The following is a 14,431-nucleotide window of genomic DNA, read 5'->3' on the forward strand; positions in this document are numbered from 1 at the left end:
GGGTCCCTTGCTGGGGGGCTGTAAGGGGTGCCCCAGACACTCGATTCCCTCATGAGGGGGTGCCAGAGGCCGGGGTCCCTTGCTGGGGGGCTGTAAGGGGTGCCCCAGACACTCGATTCCCTCATGAGGGGGTGCCAGAGGCCGGGGTCCCTTGCTGGGGGGCTGTAAGGGGCGCCCCAGACACTCGATTCCCTCATGAGGGGGTGCCAGAGGCCGGGGTCCCTTGCTGGGGGGCTGTAAGGGGCGCCCCAGACCCTTGATTCTCTCAGGAGGTGGTCCCACATGTCTGGTTCCCTCGTTTCAGTGTGGGAAGGGGGTCCCTGGGTGCCCGGATCCTTTGTGAGGGGTCGGTATGTGGGTCCCCAGACGACACTTGCGTCCCTCTTGAGGGGGTTCCAGAGGCCGGGGTCCCTCATGAGGTGGTCCCACGTGCCTGGGTGCCTTGTTGGGGGGTGGGAAGGGGGGGTCTCCACTCACCTGGGGCCCTCACGAGGGGCTCCCAGAGTCCGGGGTCCCCTGTGGGGTGGGGGAAGAAGGGGTCCCAGAGGTGTGGGTCCCTTTTTGGGGTGGGCGGGGTCAGAGAGAGACGAGATGGAGGCGGAGACTCGGCTTTTTATTTTCCATTAACACTCCAAGGAGAGAGGAGAAAGGGGGCGGGGCCACACGAGGAACCGCCCCCGAGGAGCCACACCCTCTGTCATAGCCGGTGGGGCTGGAGAGGCCCCGCCCCCCCGTGGCAAAGGGGCGGGGCCAGGGAGAGACAGGCTGTGGGCGTGGCTAAGCTGTGGGCTGGGCCTGTGGGGAGGGGGCGGGGCCATGACGTCGCTGGTGCTTGCGCAGCCCCGCCCGGGCCCCAAAGCGCTTGGGGCAGAGTGGGCAGGCGAAGGGGCGGGGCTCCGCGGGGGCGGGGTCAGGTAGGGCCACGCCCCCACCAGTGGGACACGCCCCCGGGGCTCCAATGGGGGCGGCCATGTTGGCGGCGACCATGTTTGGGGCCACCATGTTGGGGGTTCCGCAGCCCGCGGCTCCTCCGGTGGCCCCCACGGGCCCCGCGCCAGGGGCGGTGGCCATGCTGTGCGTGAGTCCAGCGGACACCTCGTGACTAGGTTGAGCACCCCCCTCCTCGGCCACCTCACGGCCGGCTTGGTGGCCAGCTCTGTTGGCCACGTCATGGCCAACTCCAGTGGCCATATTGTGGCCGACTCTGGCAGCCACGTTGTGGCCAGGTTGGGCACCCACGTCGTGCCCAATGCCAACAGCCAAGCCATGGCCAACGCTGGTGGCCACAATGTGGCCAGGCTGACCACCCATGTCATGCCCAGCGCCCGTGGCCATGCCGTGGCCAACGCTGGTGGCCACAATGTGGCCAGGCTGACCACCCATGTCGTGCCCAGCGCCCGTGGCCATGCCGTGGCCAATGCTGGTGGCCACAATGTGGCCAGGCTGACCACCCATGTCATGCCCAGTGACCGTGGCCATGCCGTGGCCAACGCTGGTGGCCACAATGTGGCCAGGCTGACCACCCACCTCTTGGCCAATGCTGATGGCCATACCATGGCCAGGTTGACCACCTGCCTCATGCCCAGCGCCAGCAGCCATGCTGTGGCCAGCTCTAGCGGCCATATTGTGGCCAGCTCCAGCAGCCCTGTCATGGCCAAGTCTGGTGGCCATGCCCTGACCACCTCCAGCAATACTGAGGCCGGGTCCAGCAGCCATATTGAGGCCACCACTGGCGGCCATGTTGAGGCCACCCCCAGCAGCCATGTTGAGGCCAGCCCCGGCGGCCATGTCTGCCCCCACACTGGCGGCCACATTGTCCCCCCCTTCTGCCTCCCGCTTCCCGTGCGTCCTCTCGTGCTTGCGCAGCCCCGAGGCGCCGCCGAAGCCCTTCCCGCAGCGCCCGCAGGCGTAGGGCCTCTCGCCGGAGTGCGTCCGCCGATGCTTGCCCAGCGCCGCCCTCTCCCAAAACCCCTTCCCGCACTCCCCGCACCGCCAGGGACGCTCGCCCGTGTGGGTCAACCGGTGCCGCTTGAGGTCCCAGGAGGCCACGAAAGCTTTGCCGCACTCCCCGCACCGCCAGGGCCGTTCGCCCGTGTGGGTCCGCCGATGCACCGCCAGATCCGCTGGCTGCCGGAAAGCTTTGCCGCACTCCCCGCAGCCGTAGGGCTTGAGCCCCTGGTGGGCGCGTTGGTGGCGGCGGTAGCTGGAAGGGTCGGAGAACATGCGGCCGCACTGGGGGCAGAGGTAGGGGCGCTCCCCGGTGTGGACGCGCTGGTGGCTCTGGAAGGAGGAGAGTTGGGTGAAGGCTTTGCCGCAGGTGCCGCAGGCGTAGGGCTTGCGCGGGGCGTGGATGCGCTGGTGGCAGGCGAGGGAGGAGGAACGGCCGAAGCTCTTGCCGCACTCGGCGCAGAGGAAGGGCCGCTCACCCGTGTGGCTGCGCTGGTGGTTGCGGAGGTCCTTGCGCTCGGCGTAGGCTTTGGGGCAGGCGGCGCAGCGGTGGGGACGCAACCCGTCGTGACCCCGACGGTGCTTGCGGTAGACCGAAGGGTCGGCGAAGGATTTGGGACAATCTGGGCAGGAGAAGGGACGTTCGCCGGTGTGGGCGCGTTGGTGGATGGTCAGCTTGGAGAGCGTGCCGTAGGACTTGGGGCAGGCGGCACAGGGGAAGGGGGGGGCGGGGCGGGGGCAGGTGGAGCAGGGAGCCACCGTGGTGGTGGCGGCGGTGGTGGTGGTGGCATCTCCGGGTGCTTTGGGTGCATCTACCGCAGCATCAGCACTGCCGGATATGCTGGTGGCGGCATCTCCGGGTGCTTTGGATGCATCTGTCGTGGTAGTGGCATTGCCAGAGATGGTGGCGGTGGAACCTCCGGAAGCTTTGGACACGGCTGTTGTAGCGGTGGGGTCTCCAGATGCTTTGGATGCAGCCCTCGTGGCAGTGGCACCTCTGGACCTGGTGGTGGCGGCACCTCTGGATCGGGTGGTGGTGGCACCTCCAGCTGGTTTGGACGTGTCCCCTATGGTGGTGGCATCTCCGGATGTGGTGGTGGTGGTGGCATCTCCGGATGCTTTGGATGCAGCTGCTGTGGTGGCAGTGCCTCTAGACGTGGTGGTGGTGGCACCTTTGGACCTGGTGGTGGTGGCCCCTCTGGACCTTGTGGTGGTGGCACCTCTGGACCTGGTGGTGGTGCCCACAGAAGAAGGGGTGGACATATCCGTCGCAGTGGTGGCACTTCCAGATTCTTTGGAGACGTCCCTCGTGGTAGCAGCGTCTCCAGATGTTTCAGAGACATCCATCATGGTGGTGGCACCTCCGGATACAGTGGCGGTGGCACCTCTGGACCTGGTGGCAGTGGCACTTCCCGATGTGGTGGTGGCACCTCTGGACCTGGTGATGGTGGTGGCAGTGGCAGCTCTGGACCTGGTGGTGGTGGCACCTCTGGAGGTGGTGGGTGCAGCCGTCGCAGCGGTGGCATCTCTGGACCTCGTTGTGGTGGTACTTCTGGACCTGGTGGTGGCCCCTCCGGAGGTGGTGGTGGTCACATCCATGGTGGTGGTGGTCACATCCATCGTGGTGACGGCACCTCTGGACCTGGTGGCGGTGGCACCTCCGGCCGCGGTGGCGGCACCTCTAGACCTGGTGCCTCCTCCAGAGGTGGTGGCCACGTGCGCCTGGGCATGGCGCAGGGCCTGCGGCGGGGCGGGGAAGGTGGTGGCACAGAGGGGACACTGGTAGCAGCTCCCCGACTTCGCGCAGTCCCCGGGGGTGTCACCATGGAGGTCCCCATGGGAGACATCTTGGAGGTCCTGGGGGGTGTGCCCTCGGATGTCACTCTGGGTGTCATTGCCGACGTCTCCGGGGGGGTCATCAAGGGAGTCATCTTGGAGGTTCCCATGGGTGCCACCACCGATGTTTCCATGGGTGTCACCATGGCCATGGGTTCCATCACTGACGTCCCCATGGGTGTCACCATGCATGTCCCCATGGGTTCCACCACCCATGTCCCCATCGGTGCCACCATGGAGGTTCTCATGGAGGTTCCCATGGGTGTCGCCGTGCATGTCCCCATGGGTTCCATCACTGATGTCCCCATCGGTGCCACCATGGAGGTTCTCATGGAGGTTCCCACGGGTTCCATCACTGACGTCTCTATGGGTGCCGCCATGAATGTCCCCATGGTTTCCACCACCGACGTCCTCGTGAGCGCCACCACCGACGTCCCCACGGGTGCCACCGCGGGTGTCCCCACCCGGACCCTCCTGGTGCTCCTCCATGGCCCCCTGGGGACACACCACCGCGTCGGGGGAGGGGAGGGGTGACACCCCGCCCCACCCCCCCCTTTTACACCCATTTCCCGCTGTTTCACCTCATTTCTCTGCACCCATTGGGGGGGACGGGGATGTCACCCCTGGGGGGGGGGGGGGGGGGGAGGCGGCCCCTCCCCCCCCTTTGTCGTCGGCAAGATGGCGGCGCTGGCGGGGGAGGGGTGTGCAATGCACCATGGGAAAGGGGGGGGGATTGGGGGGGCGCAATGCGGTTGCGATTGGGGGGGCTGCAATGCACCATGGGAAGGGGGGTGCGATGGGGGGGGGGGGGGGGCGAGGAACCCCGGAGGGGGGGTGTAAATTGGGGTGGGGGGGGTTGAATTTGGGGGGGAGGGGTGTTGAATTTTGGTGCGTTTGGGGGGGGGGGTTGAATTTTAGGGGGGTTGAATTGGGGGGGGGGAATTTGGGGGGGTTAAATTTGGGAGGGGGGGTTGAATTGGGGGGCGTTGAATGGGGGGGGGTGTTGCAATTTGGGGGGGGGGGGCGGCCCCACAATGCACCACGGGAAGGGCCGTGCAATGCCGGGGGGGCTGCAATGCATCATGGGAAGGGGGGGCCATGGGTGGGGGGGCCAATTCCCCGGGGGGGGGGGGGGGAAGGAGAGGGGGGGCACCGTCCGTACCTGGGGGGGCTCCGGCCGGGGCGCGGCGGGCGCTAGGACCGCGGGGAGGGCGGGGCGGAAGCGGGAGGGGCGGGGCTCCCGCACCCCCCCTCGCCTTCGTGGGGGTGGGCGCGGCTTCCGGTCTGGAGGCGGAAGGGGCGGGGCCAGGGGTGGCTTCCGGTCTCCCCGCAACAAAAGGAGGTGCCGGTGAGGGGTCGCGGGGGGGGGGTCGACGCGGACCCCCTCCTCCTCCTCGGGGCGGGGGGGTCCCCCCATGGGGGGAGGGGCCGCGGGGGGGGAGGGACCCAGCGGGGTGGGTCCCCGCGTTTTTGGGGGGGATCTGGGGGGTTTGGGGGTTCCCCCCCCCCCGATTTAACCCTTTGGCTTCCGGCCCTGGATTCCCTATACGGTCAGGGGCTGTGGGGCCCCTATAGAAGTGGGGCCCTGTAGATGTGGGTTCCCGACTCCTGGCTCCCCTATAGAAGTGAGTCCCTTATAGATGTGGGGCCCGGACGTCTGGGTCCCTCCCCGACTCCTGGGTCCCCTATAGATGTGGGTCCTGGATGCCTAGGTCCCCTATAGACGGGGGTCCCCTATAGAAGTGGGTCCCCTATAGATGTGGGTCCTGGACGCCTGCGTCCCCCCATCTCACCCCCTCCCTACCTCCCCCCGCAGCCATGGCGGCGTCACCCGCGCCATCCCCCGAGCGCCTGTGCGCACCGTCGGCGGCGTCATCATCATCATCATCACCGTCATCGGTGGAGCGGCGTTACCGGTGCGGGGAGTGTGGGAGGAGCTACCGCCACGCCGGCAGCCTGGTCAACCACCGCCGCAGTCACCAAACAGGCGTCTACGGCTGCAGCGCCTGCGGCAAACAGCTCTACAACCTCGCCGCCCTCAACAGCCACCGCCGCGCGCACCGGCGCACGCAGGCGGACAGGCGGACGGACGTCGACGACGGCGGCGGGAACAAGACGGCGGCAGCAGCGGCGACAGCGGGACGGCTGTACAGCTGCGGGGAGTGTGGCCGGCGGTACCGGCACCGGGGTAGCCTGGCCAACCACCGGCACACGCACCGCACCGGTGTCTTCGCCTGTTCCCTCTGCCCCAAACACTTCCCCAACCTCATGGCGCTGCGCACCCACGCCCGGGGACACCGCCGGGGACGGCGACCGCCACCGCGACGCACCGCCAACGCCGCCGACGCTGCCGCCGAGCGGGTGTACCGGTGCGAGGTGTGCGGTAAGACCTACCGCCACTCTGGCAGCCTGATCAACCACAAACAGACGCACCAGACGGGCGATTTCGGCTGCAGCCTCTGCGCCAAACGCTTCTCCAACCTGGGCGCCCTCAAGGGACACCTGCGGGGACACCGCCGCCGCCGGCACCGCCACCCCCGCCGACGCAATGGCTGCGCCGCGGCGCCAACACCGCCGCTGCCGCCGCCGCCCGGCATCTACCAGTGCTCGCTCTGCCCCAAGGAGTTCGGCGGTTTGCCGGCGCTGCAGGCGCATTTCCGCCGGCACCGGCGACCGCGCGGTGTCGCCGGCGAGGAGGAGGAGGAGGAAGACGAGGAGGAAGAGCGGCCCTTCCTCTGCAGCCTGTGCGGCGGCATCTTTCCCGGCGAGGCCGACCTGGCGCGGCACCACCGGCAGGAGCATGTGGCGGTACCGGCGGCGGCGCCGCCGGCGGTGCTGGAGGGGTGTTGGGGCGAAGCGACGGGCGAGGAGTTGTGGCAGATCTGCGGTTACTGCGGACAGCCCTTCGCCGACCTGCAGAGCCTGCGGGAGCACAGCCGCGGCCACCGCGCCGAGGAGGCGGCTGCCATGGCCGACGTGGCAGGGGGCGACCGGCGCCCTTACGCCTGTAGCGTCTGCGGTAAGACCTACCGCCACGGCGGCAGCCTGGTCAACCACCGGCAAACCCACCAAACCGGCGTCTTCCCCTGTGCCGTCTGCGCCCGCCGCTACCCCAACCTCGCCGCATACCGCAACCACCTCCGCAACCACCCCCGCTGCAAGGCGGGACCCCCGGCACCGCCGGCGACGCCAACCGGGCAACCAGCGTGCGACGCCTGTGCCGGTGAGGAGGAGGAGGAGGAGAGACAACAGGCGGCGGTGGCGGCGGCGGTGCGGCCCTTCTGCTGCGAGGTGTGCGGCCGCAGCTACAAGCACGCCGGCAGCCTGGTGAACCACCGTCAGAGCCACACCACCGGCCTCTTCCGCTGCGCCGCCTGTCACAAGGCTTTCTACAACCTCATGGCACTGAAGAACCACCGCCGCACCCACGCCGAGCGCCGCCGGCACCGCTGCGGCCTCTGCCCAAAGGCTTTCCGCCTGCGCCGGCAGCTCCTGGGCCACCAGCGCCTGCACCCACCCACTGCCGACGGCGACCTACAGCCGGACGAGGGACCGCCGGCACAGCCGGGCGCCGCGGAGACGCCGTGGGTGGACTCGCCGGCGCCGCCGACCGCCGTAGAGGCGTTGATGGGACAGCTGGAGGGGACGGAGACAGTGTTGGAGGACTTTTCGGCGTCACCAACCACGTTACGGGCGGAGGAGGAGCCTCCGGGACACCCGGAGACTGTGGAGACAGTGTTGGAGGACTCTTTGGTGCCACCAACAACGTTACGGGCGGCGGAGAAGACGGTGGGACACCTGACTGCTGCGGAGACGGTGTTGGAGGACTCCTCGGCATCACCGCCACCCTCACAGGTAGCGGAGGTGTCCCCGGGACACCCGTCCGCCGCGGAGACGGCGTTGGGGTCCCCCTCCACACCCCAAACGGCGTTTTCGGCGCCTCCGGCACACCTGAACACGCCGGTGACGGTGTTGGAGTCGTCCCCGTCACCGCAGACGGCGTTAGCAGCGCCGGGGGTCTCCCCGGTACACCCCAACCCGCCGGAAACGGGGCGCGAATCCCCCGTGGGCTCCGACGGCGGTGCCGCGGCGGCGCAACTGCCGGAGGTGACGGTGTTGGGGTCCCGCCGCCCCCCGAAACCCCCTCGGTCGCCCGCCAAGTCCCGCCCCTCCCCCCGCGGGGCGGCGCCAGCGTGGCGTCACCCGGCACAGGCGGTCGCGGGGCAGCGTTTGGGGTCACGGCACCGCTCCCCCGGTGGCGCCGAGGCCGAGGGGTGACGGGGGCGTCCCCCGGGGGGGCGTTGGGGACACACACACACACACGGGGACACCGTTTCTCTCCCTGGCATTAAATTCGGGTGGGTTTGGAGTGGTTTCGGGTGGATTGTGGTTGTTTGGGGGGGGGGGGGGACACCCCCAAGTGAGCTCCGAGCCCCAAAATGGGGGTGGGGGCCCCCAAAGTGGGGCTGAGGACCCCCAAAATGGGGCCGGAGACCCCCAAAACGGGGCTGGGACTGCAGACCACCACCACTTTATTGCTCTGTGGACCCCAAAACCACCTGATTTCCCCCCAAACTACCCCCGGCGGGGGGGGGGGAGGGGGAGGGGATCAGCCCTCCTCAGGGCCCTCCCCCCCACGGGGGCCCTCCCGGCTTTGGGGGCGCCCCCAGGCGTCGGGGTCCTGCGGCAGCTGCCCCCAGATGTTGGGGTCCCCCCGAATTCCGGCGTCCTCGGAGGGGTCGGGATCCTCCGTGGGGTGGGGGTCCCCCCGAATTCCGGCGTCCTCGGAGGGGTCGGGGTCACCCCGGACTCCGTTGTCCGCAGAAGTTTTGGGGTCCTCAGAAGTTTTGGGGTCTCCCCGGACACTGGGGTCCTCCGTAGGGTGGGGTTCCCCCCAGATTTTGGGGTCCTCCGTGGGGTGGGGGTCCCCCCGCTCTCCGGGCTGCTCAGAAGTTTTGGGGTCCCCCCGGATTTCAGGGTCTTCTGTGGGTTTGGGGTCCTCCCGGCCTCCGGGCTCCCCCGTGGGGTGGGGGTCCCCCCGCATTCCGGGGTCCTCAGAGGGTTTGGGGTCCCCCCACATTTCGGGGTCCCCCATGGTCTCCTCCTCCTCCTCCTCTTCCTCCTCGCGGGGGTCCGGGGGGGTCTCGGCAAAATACGCCTCGCGGGTGACGCCGGCGATCCAGCGCTCGTAGTGGGGGGCGGCGGTGAAAAGGGGGGGCCCCCCCTGGGCGCAGCCCCCCACGGTGGCCGTCCCCAGGAGGAACCAGACCCCCCGCTCCTCGCAGGCCAGCGGGGACCCCCCCTCCGGCTGCGGGGGCACCGTCAGACCCCGCGGGGGGCACCCCAAAACCGCCCCGTCCCACCCCAGGGAGGGACACCCCCCCCCAAAGGGGGACACCCCTCCCAAAAGGGACCCCCCCCCCCGGACCCCCAAACCCACCCAAAGTGACCTCTGGGACCCCCCGAAACACCCCGAGAGCCCACGGTGACCCAAGACACCCCAAAAAGGGACGCGGGGACCCCATAAAGGGCCCCGGGAGGGACGTGGGGACATCAGGAGGGACATGGGGACATCAGGAGGGATGTGGGGACCCCACAGGAGACCCCAGGAGGGACGTGGGGACACTGGAAGGGACATGGGGACATCAGGAGGGATGTGAGGACATCAGTAGGGACGTGGGGACATCAGGAGGGACACGGGGACCCCACAGGAGACCCCGGGAGGGACGTGGGGACATCAGGAGGGACGTGGGGACACCAGAAGGGACATGGGGACATCAGGAGGGACACGGGGACCCCACAGGAGACCCCGGGAGGGACGTGGGGACACCAGAAGGGACTTGGGGACATCAGGAGGGACGTGAGGACATCAGGAGGGACGTGGGGACCCCACAGGAGACCCCGGGAGGGACGTGGGGACATCAGGAGGGACGTGGGGACACCAGAAGGGACATGGGGACATCAGGAGGGACACGGGGACCCCACAGGAGAACCCGGGAGGGACATGGGGACATCAGGAGGGACACGGGGACATCAGGAGGGACGTGGGGACACCAGAAGGGACACGGGGACCCCACAGGAGACCCCGGGAGGGACGTGGGGACACCAGAAAGTACTTGGGGACATCAGGAGGGACGTGGGGACATCAGGAGGGACACGGGGACCCCACGGGAGACCCCGGGAGGGACACGGGGACCCCAAGAGGGACCCCAAGAGGGACCCCAAGAGGGAGGTGGGACCCCCCATATGCGCCGGAGCGCGGTGCCACCGTCGCTGTCCCCTGACCTGGCAGGCGGCGGTGCCCTCGGGGACGGTGACGCAGAAGGTGTCGGGGGGGGAGGGGCCCCCCGCGCCGTCCCCACAGGAGTCGGAGAGTGTCACCTCCACACTGAGCAGCTCCTCAGGGGGGGACGAGTCTGGGGGGGACACCGGGGGTGGAGATGAGGGGGACAGTGGGGACATCAGGGGTGGGAACACCAGGGAGGGACGTGAGGTGGAAGACGGGGACACCAGGGACAATGGGGACACCAGGGACGATGGGGACACCAGGGGTGGAGATGAGGGGGACAATGGGGACACCAGAGGTGATGGGGACACCAGGGGTGGACATGAGGGGGACAATGGGGACACCAGGGGTGGGGACACCAGGGAGGGACGTGAGGTGGAAGACGGGGACACCAGGGACAATGGGATGGATGTTGGGGACAATGGGGACACCAAGGATGGGGACACCAGGGACAATGGGGACACCAGGGACGATGGGGACACCAGGGATGGACATGAGGGGGACAATGGGGACACCAGAGGGGATGGGGACACCAGGGGTGGACATGAGGTGAAAGATGGGGACATCAGGGATGGAGATGAGGGGGACAGTGGGGACACCAGAGGGGATGGGGACATCAGGGGTGGATGATGGGGACACCAGGGATGGACGTGAGGTGGAAGACGGGGACACCAGGGACAATGGGGACACCAGGGGTGGAGATGAGGGGGACAATGGGGACATCAGGGGTGGGGACACCAGGGAGGGACGTGAGGTGGAAGACGGGGACACCAGGGACAATGGGATGGATGTTGGGGACAATGGGGACACCAAGGATGGGGACACCAGGGACAATGGGGACACCAGGGACGATGGGGACACCAGGGGTGGAGATGAGGGGGACAATGGGGACACCAGAGGTGATGGGGACACCAGGGGTGGACATGAGGTGAAAGATGGGGACATCAGGGGTGGAGATGAGGGGGACAATGGGGACACCAAGGATGGGGACATCAGGGGTGGATGATGGGGACACCAGGGATGGACGTGAGGTGGAAGACGGGGACACCAGGGACGATGGGGACACCAGGGGTGGAGATGAGGGGGACAATGGGGACATCAGGGGTGGGGACACCAGGGAGGGACGTGAGGTGGAAGATGGGGACACCAGAGGGGATGGGGACACCGGGGGTGGATGAGGGGGACAATGGGGACACCAGAGGAGATGGGGACACCAGGGGTGGACATGAGGTGGAAGATGGGGACACCAGAGGGGATGGGGACACCAGGGGTGGACATGAGGTGGAAGATGGGGACACCAGGGACGATGGGGACACCAGGGATGGACATGAGGGGGACAGTGGGGACACCAGAGGTGATGGGGACATCAGGGGTGGAGATGAGGGGGACAATGGGGACACCAGGGATGGGGACATCAGGGGTGGATGATGGGGACACCAGGGACGATGGGGACACCAGGGAGGGACATGAGGGGGACAGTGGGGACACCAGGGGTGGATGTTGGGGACAATGGGGACACCGGGGGTGGGGGTGGGGAGGACGGGCGGTGTGGCCGCGGCACTGACCGTTGGTGGCCATGAGGGCCCAGCAGCGGGTGCCGGGGGGCGGGCGGTGCTGGCCGTAGGGCAGGCAGAGGGGCCGCAGCTCCGGCCCCACGGCCAGGGGGGCGTCCAGGCGCAGGAGGGCCACGTCGCGCCCCGTCTCCGGCCCCACGTACGCCCCGTGGAGGTGCAGCCGCGCCCCACGGCGCCGCGCGTCCCCCGCCGCCACCACCGCCTCCCACGCCTCCGCCGCCTGCCACCTGCGCGCAGCCACACGGGCGTCCCCACGGGGCACGCTGTGGGTCTGCCCCACGGCGGGGGAGGCTGGGGAGGGGGGGGGCAGCTGGGGGTCCTGGAGGACGCCATGGGGCACAGGGGGGGCAGCTGTGGGTCCCGGGGGAGGCTATGGGGCAGCTGTGGGTCCCGGGGGAGGCTATGGGGCACAGGGGGGCAGCTGTGGGTCCTGGGGGAGGCTATGGGTCATGGGGACCAGTTGTGGGTCCCGGGGGAGGCTATGGGGCAGCTGTGGGTCCCGGGGGAGGCTATGGGGCACAGGGGGGCAGTTGGGGGTCCTGGGGGAGGTTATGGGGCACAGGGGGGGCAGCTGTGGGTCCCGGGGGAGGCTATGGGTCATGGGGACCAGTTGTGGGTCCTGGGGGAGGCTATGGGGCACAGGGGGGCAGTTGGGGGTCCTGGGGAAGGCTATGGGGCACAGGGATGTCAGTTGTGGTCCTGGGGGAGGCTATGGGGCAGCTGTGGGTCCCAGGGGAGGCTATGGGGCACAGGGGGGGCAGCTCTGGGTCCCAGGGGAGGCTATGGGGCACAGAGGGGGTAGCTGTGGTCCTGGGGGAGGTTATGGGGCAGCTGTGGGTCCCAGGGGAGGCTATGGGGCACAGGGGGGCAGCTGTGGGTCCCCGGGGAGGCTATGGGGCACAGGGATGTCAGTTGTGGTCCTGGGGGAGGCTATGGGGCAGCTGTGGGTCCCAGGGGAGGCTATGGGGCACAGGGGGGCAGTTGGGGGTCCCGGGGAGGCCCGTGGGGGGCAATTGTGGGTCCCAGGTGATGTTATGGGGCACGGGGGGGGGGGGGGGGGGGTGTCAGTTATGGGTCCCGGGGGGTACGCTCTGAGGTGTCGGTGGGGGGTGCCGTGGGTCTGCCCCCCAAGTGTGGGTCGCGGGCTCACCCGATGAAGCAGTGCGCGGCCGTCAGCACCCAACTCTCGGCCACCAGCGCCCCCCCGCAGCGGTGCCGCCCCCCCCGGCGCAGGCTGACGGCCCAGGGCCAGCGCGGGCCCGGGGGGGGCTCCAGGCGCGGCCCCCCCTGCATGCCGCACCCTGGGGGGGACACACGACACCGTCAGGGGGGCCACGGCACACCCCCCCCCCCGTATGTCGGGGTTTTCCCCCCATATATCGCGGCGCCCCCCTTATATCGCGCCCCCCCCCCCCATATCGCGGGCCCCGCCCATATATCGCGCGCCCCCCCCCATATCGCGGGCCCCGCCCATATATCGCGCGCCCCCCCCCCATATCGCGGGCCCCGCCCATATATCGCGGGCCCCGCCCATATATCGCGGGCTTCCCCCCATATATCGCGCCCCCCCCCCCCCCCCATGTTGCGGTCCCTCCCCCCGTATATTGCTGCCCTGCCCCATATATATCAGGGTTTCCCCCCCATATATCACGCTCCACCCCATACATCGGAGTTTTCTCCCCATATAAAGCTGCCCCCCCCCCATATCGCTGCTCCCCCCCATATATCGGGGTCCCCCCCCAATATATCTCTTCTCCCCCCCCCCTATATATCATGGTCCCTCCCCCATATATCGTGGTCCCTCCCTCCGTATCGCGGCCCCCCCCCCCCATCATGGTGTCCCCCCCCATATCGGGGTCCCTCCCCCCATATATCTCTTCTCCCCCCCCATATATCACGGTCCCTCCCGCCATATCGCGCCCCTCCCCCCCCAGGGTCCCTCCCCCCATATCGGGGCCCCTCCCCCCACATATCGCCCCCCCCCATATATCGCTGCTCCCCCCCCATATATCGGGGTCCCTCCCCCCATATATCTCTTCCCCCCCCATATATCACGGTCCCTCCCTCCATATCGCCCCCCCTCCCCGTATATCGCGCCCCTCCCCCCACATATCGCCCCCCCTCCCCCCCCATATCGCCTCCCCCTCCCCGTATATCGCGGCCCCCCCCCCCATATCATGGTGTCCCCCCCCATATCGGGGCCCCTCCCCCCACATATCGCCCCCCCTCCCCCTATATCGCGCCCCCCCCCCCCCCCCCCCCCCCATATCGCGGCGCCCCCCCGCGCTCACCCATGCACTTGCCGTCCTCCAGGCCGGGGGGCGGGGGCGCGGCGAGGGGCGCGAAGGCGGCGGGGGGCAGGCGGCGGGCCAGCCAGCGGGCGTGGGCCGCCAGCCCCGTGGCCAGCACCGGCCCGTTGGGGCGCGCGCAGCCCACGGCGAAGCTCAGCACCGCCGCCTGCACCCACCGCCCCGCCCCGTCCCCGCAGGCCACCGGGCCCCCCGAGTCCGCCTGCGCGACACGCAGCCTGCAGGCGCCTACGGACGCCTACGGGCCCCGACAGACCCCCACGGACCCCTATGGACCCCCTATAGACCCCCACAGACCCCTATAGGCCCCTATGGACCCCCTATAGACCGCCCGACCCCCTATAGGCCCCTACAGACCCCCGACAGACCCTATGGACCCCCTATAGACCGCCCGACCCCCGACAGACCCCCATAGACGCCTATAGGCCCCTACAGACCCCCCAACAGACACCTATGGACCCCCTATAGACTCCCTGACC

At 69.1% G+C, this 14,431-nt stretch overlaps 4 protein-coding genes across 4 annotated transcripts; 1 reads left to right on the plus strand and 3 right to left on the minus strand.

Moving 5' to 3' along the window:
• Nucleotides 1–603: 603 nt before the first annotated feature.
• Nucleotides 604–4,108, minus strand: ZNF668 (zinc finger protein 668). Its single transcript, XM_082501386.1, has one exon. The coding sequence runs from the start codon at nucleotides 4,057–4,059 to the stop codon at nucleotides 778–780; it is 3,282 nt and encodes a 1,093-aa protein (XP_082357512.1). The 5' UTR covers nucleotides 4,060–4,108; the 3' UTR covers nucleotides 604–777.
• Nucleotides 4,109–5,124: 1,016 nt separating this feature from the next.
• On the plus strand, nucleotides 5,125–8,131 carry ZNF646 (zinc finger protein 646). Its single transcript, XM_082501387.1, has 2 exons — nucleotides 5,125–5,131; nucleotides 5,600–8,131. Exon 2 carries the CDS (start codon nucleotides 5,602–5,604, stop codon nucleotides 8,059–8,061), a length of 2,460 nt encoding a protein of 819 aa, XP_082357513.1. The 5' UTR covers nucleotides 5,125–5,131; nucleotides 5,600–5,601; the 3' UTR covers nucleotides 8,062–8,131.
• A 256-nt stretch (nucleotides 8,132–8,387) lies between these two features.
• Nucleotides 8,388–11,938, minus strand: LOC309685652 (uncharacterized protein). The gene is made up of 3 exons (XM_082501388.1): nucleotides 11,635–11,938; nucleotides 10,069–10,199; nucleotides 8,388–9,091 (listed from the first exon to the last, which is right to left on the minus strand). Exons 1-3 carry the CDS (start codon nucleotides 11,645–11,647, stop codon nucleotides 8,393–8,395), a joined length of 843 nt encoding a protein of 280 aa, XP_082357514.1. The 5' UTR covers nucleotides 11,648–11,938; the 3' UTR covers nucleotides 8,388–8,392.
• An 825-nt stretch (nucleotides 11,939–12,763) lies between these two features.
• PRSS53 (serine protease 53) lies at nucleotides 12,764–14,190 on the minus strand (the record flags this gene model as incomplete). The annotated part of the gene is made up of 2 exons (XM_082501392.1): nucleotides 12,764–12,944; nucleotides 13,935–14,190. Coding segments are annotated over 2 exons (411 nt in total), but the record flags the coding sequence as incomplete, so codon positions are not given.
• Nucleotides 14,191–14,431: the final 241 nt, after the last annotated feature.

The sequence above is a fragment of the Vanellus vanellus genome (assembly GCF_965231255.1).
Source record: "Vanellus vanellus genome assembly, contig: HAP1_SCAFFOLD_1796, whole genome shotgun sequence".
NCBI classification, from domain to species: Eukaryota; Metazoa; Chordata; class Aves; order Charadriiformes; family Charadriidae; genus Vanellus; species Vanellus vanellus.

Excerpts from the sequence above, each read along its gene's own strand:
- ZNF646 (XM_082501387.1), top strand. The coding sequence starts at position 5,602 with ATGGCGGCGTCACCCGCGCCATCCCCCGAGCGCCTGTGCGCACCGTCG.
- LOC309685652 (XM_082501388.1), bottom strand. Across the intron at positions 9,092-10,068 it reads AGGGCACCGCCGCCTGCCAG|CCGGAGGGGGGGTCCCCGCT; the intron begins GTCAGGGGACAG and ends GTGCCCCCGCAG.
- ZNF668 (XM_082501386.1), bottom strand. The coding sequence starts at position 4,059 with ATGCACGGCGACACCCATGGGAACCTCCATGAGAACCTCCATGGTGGC.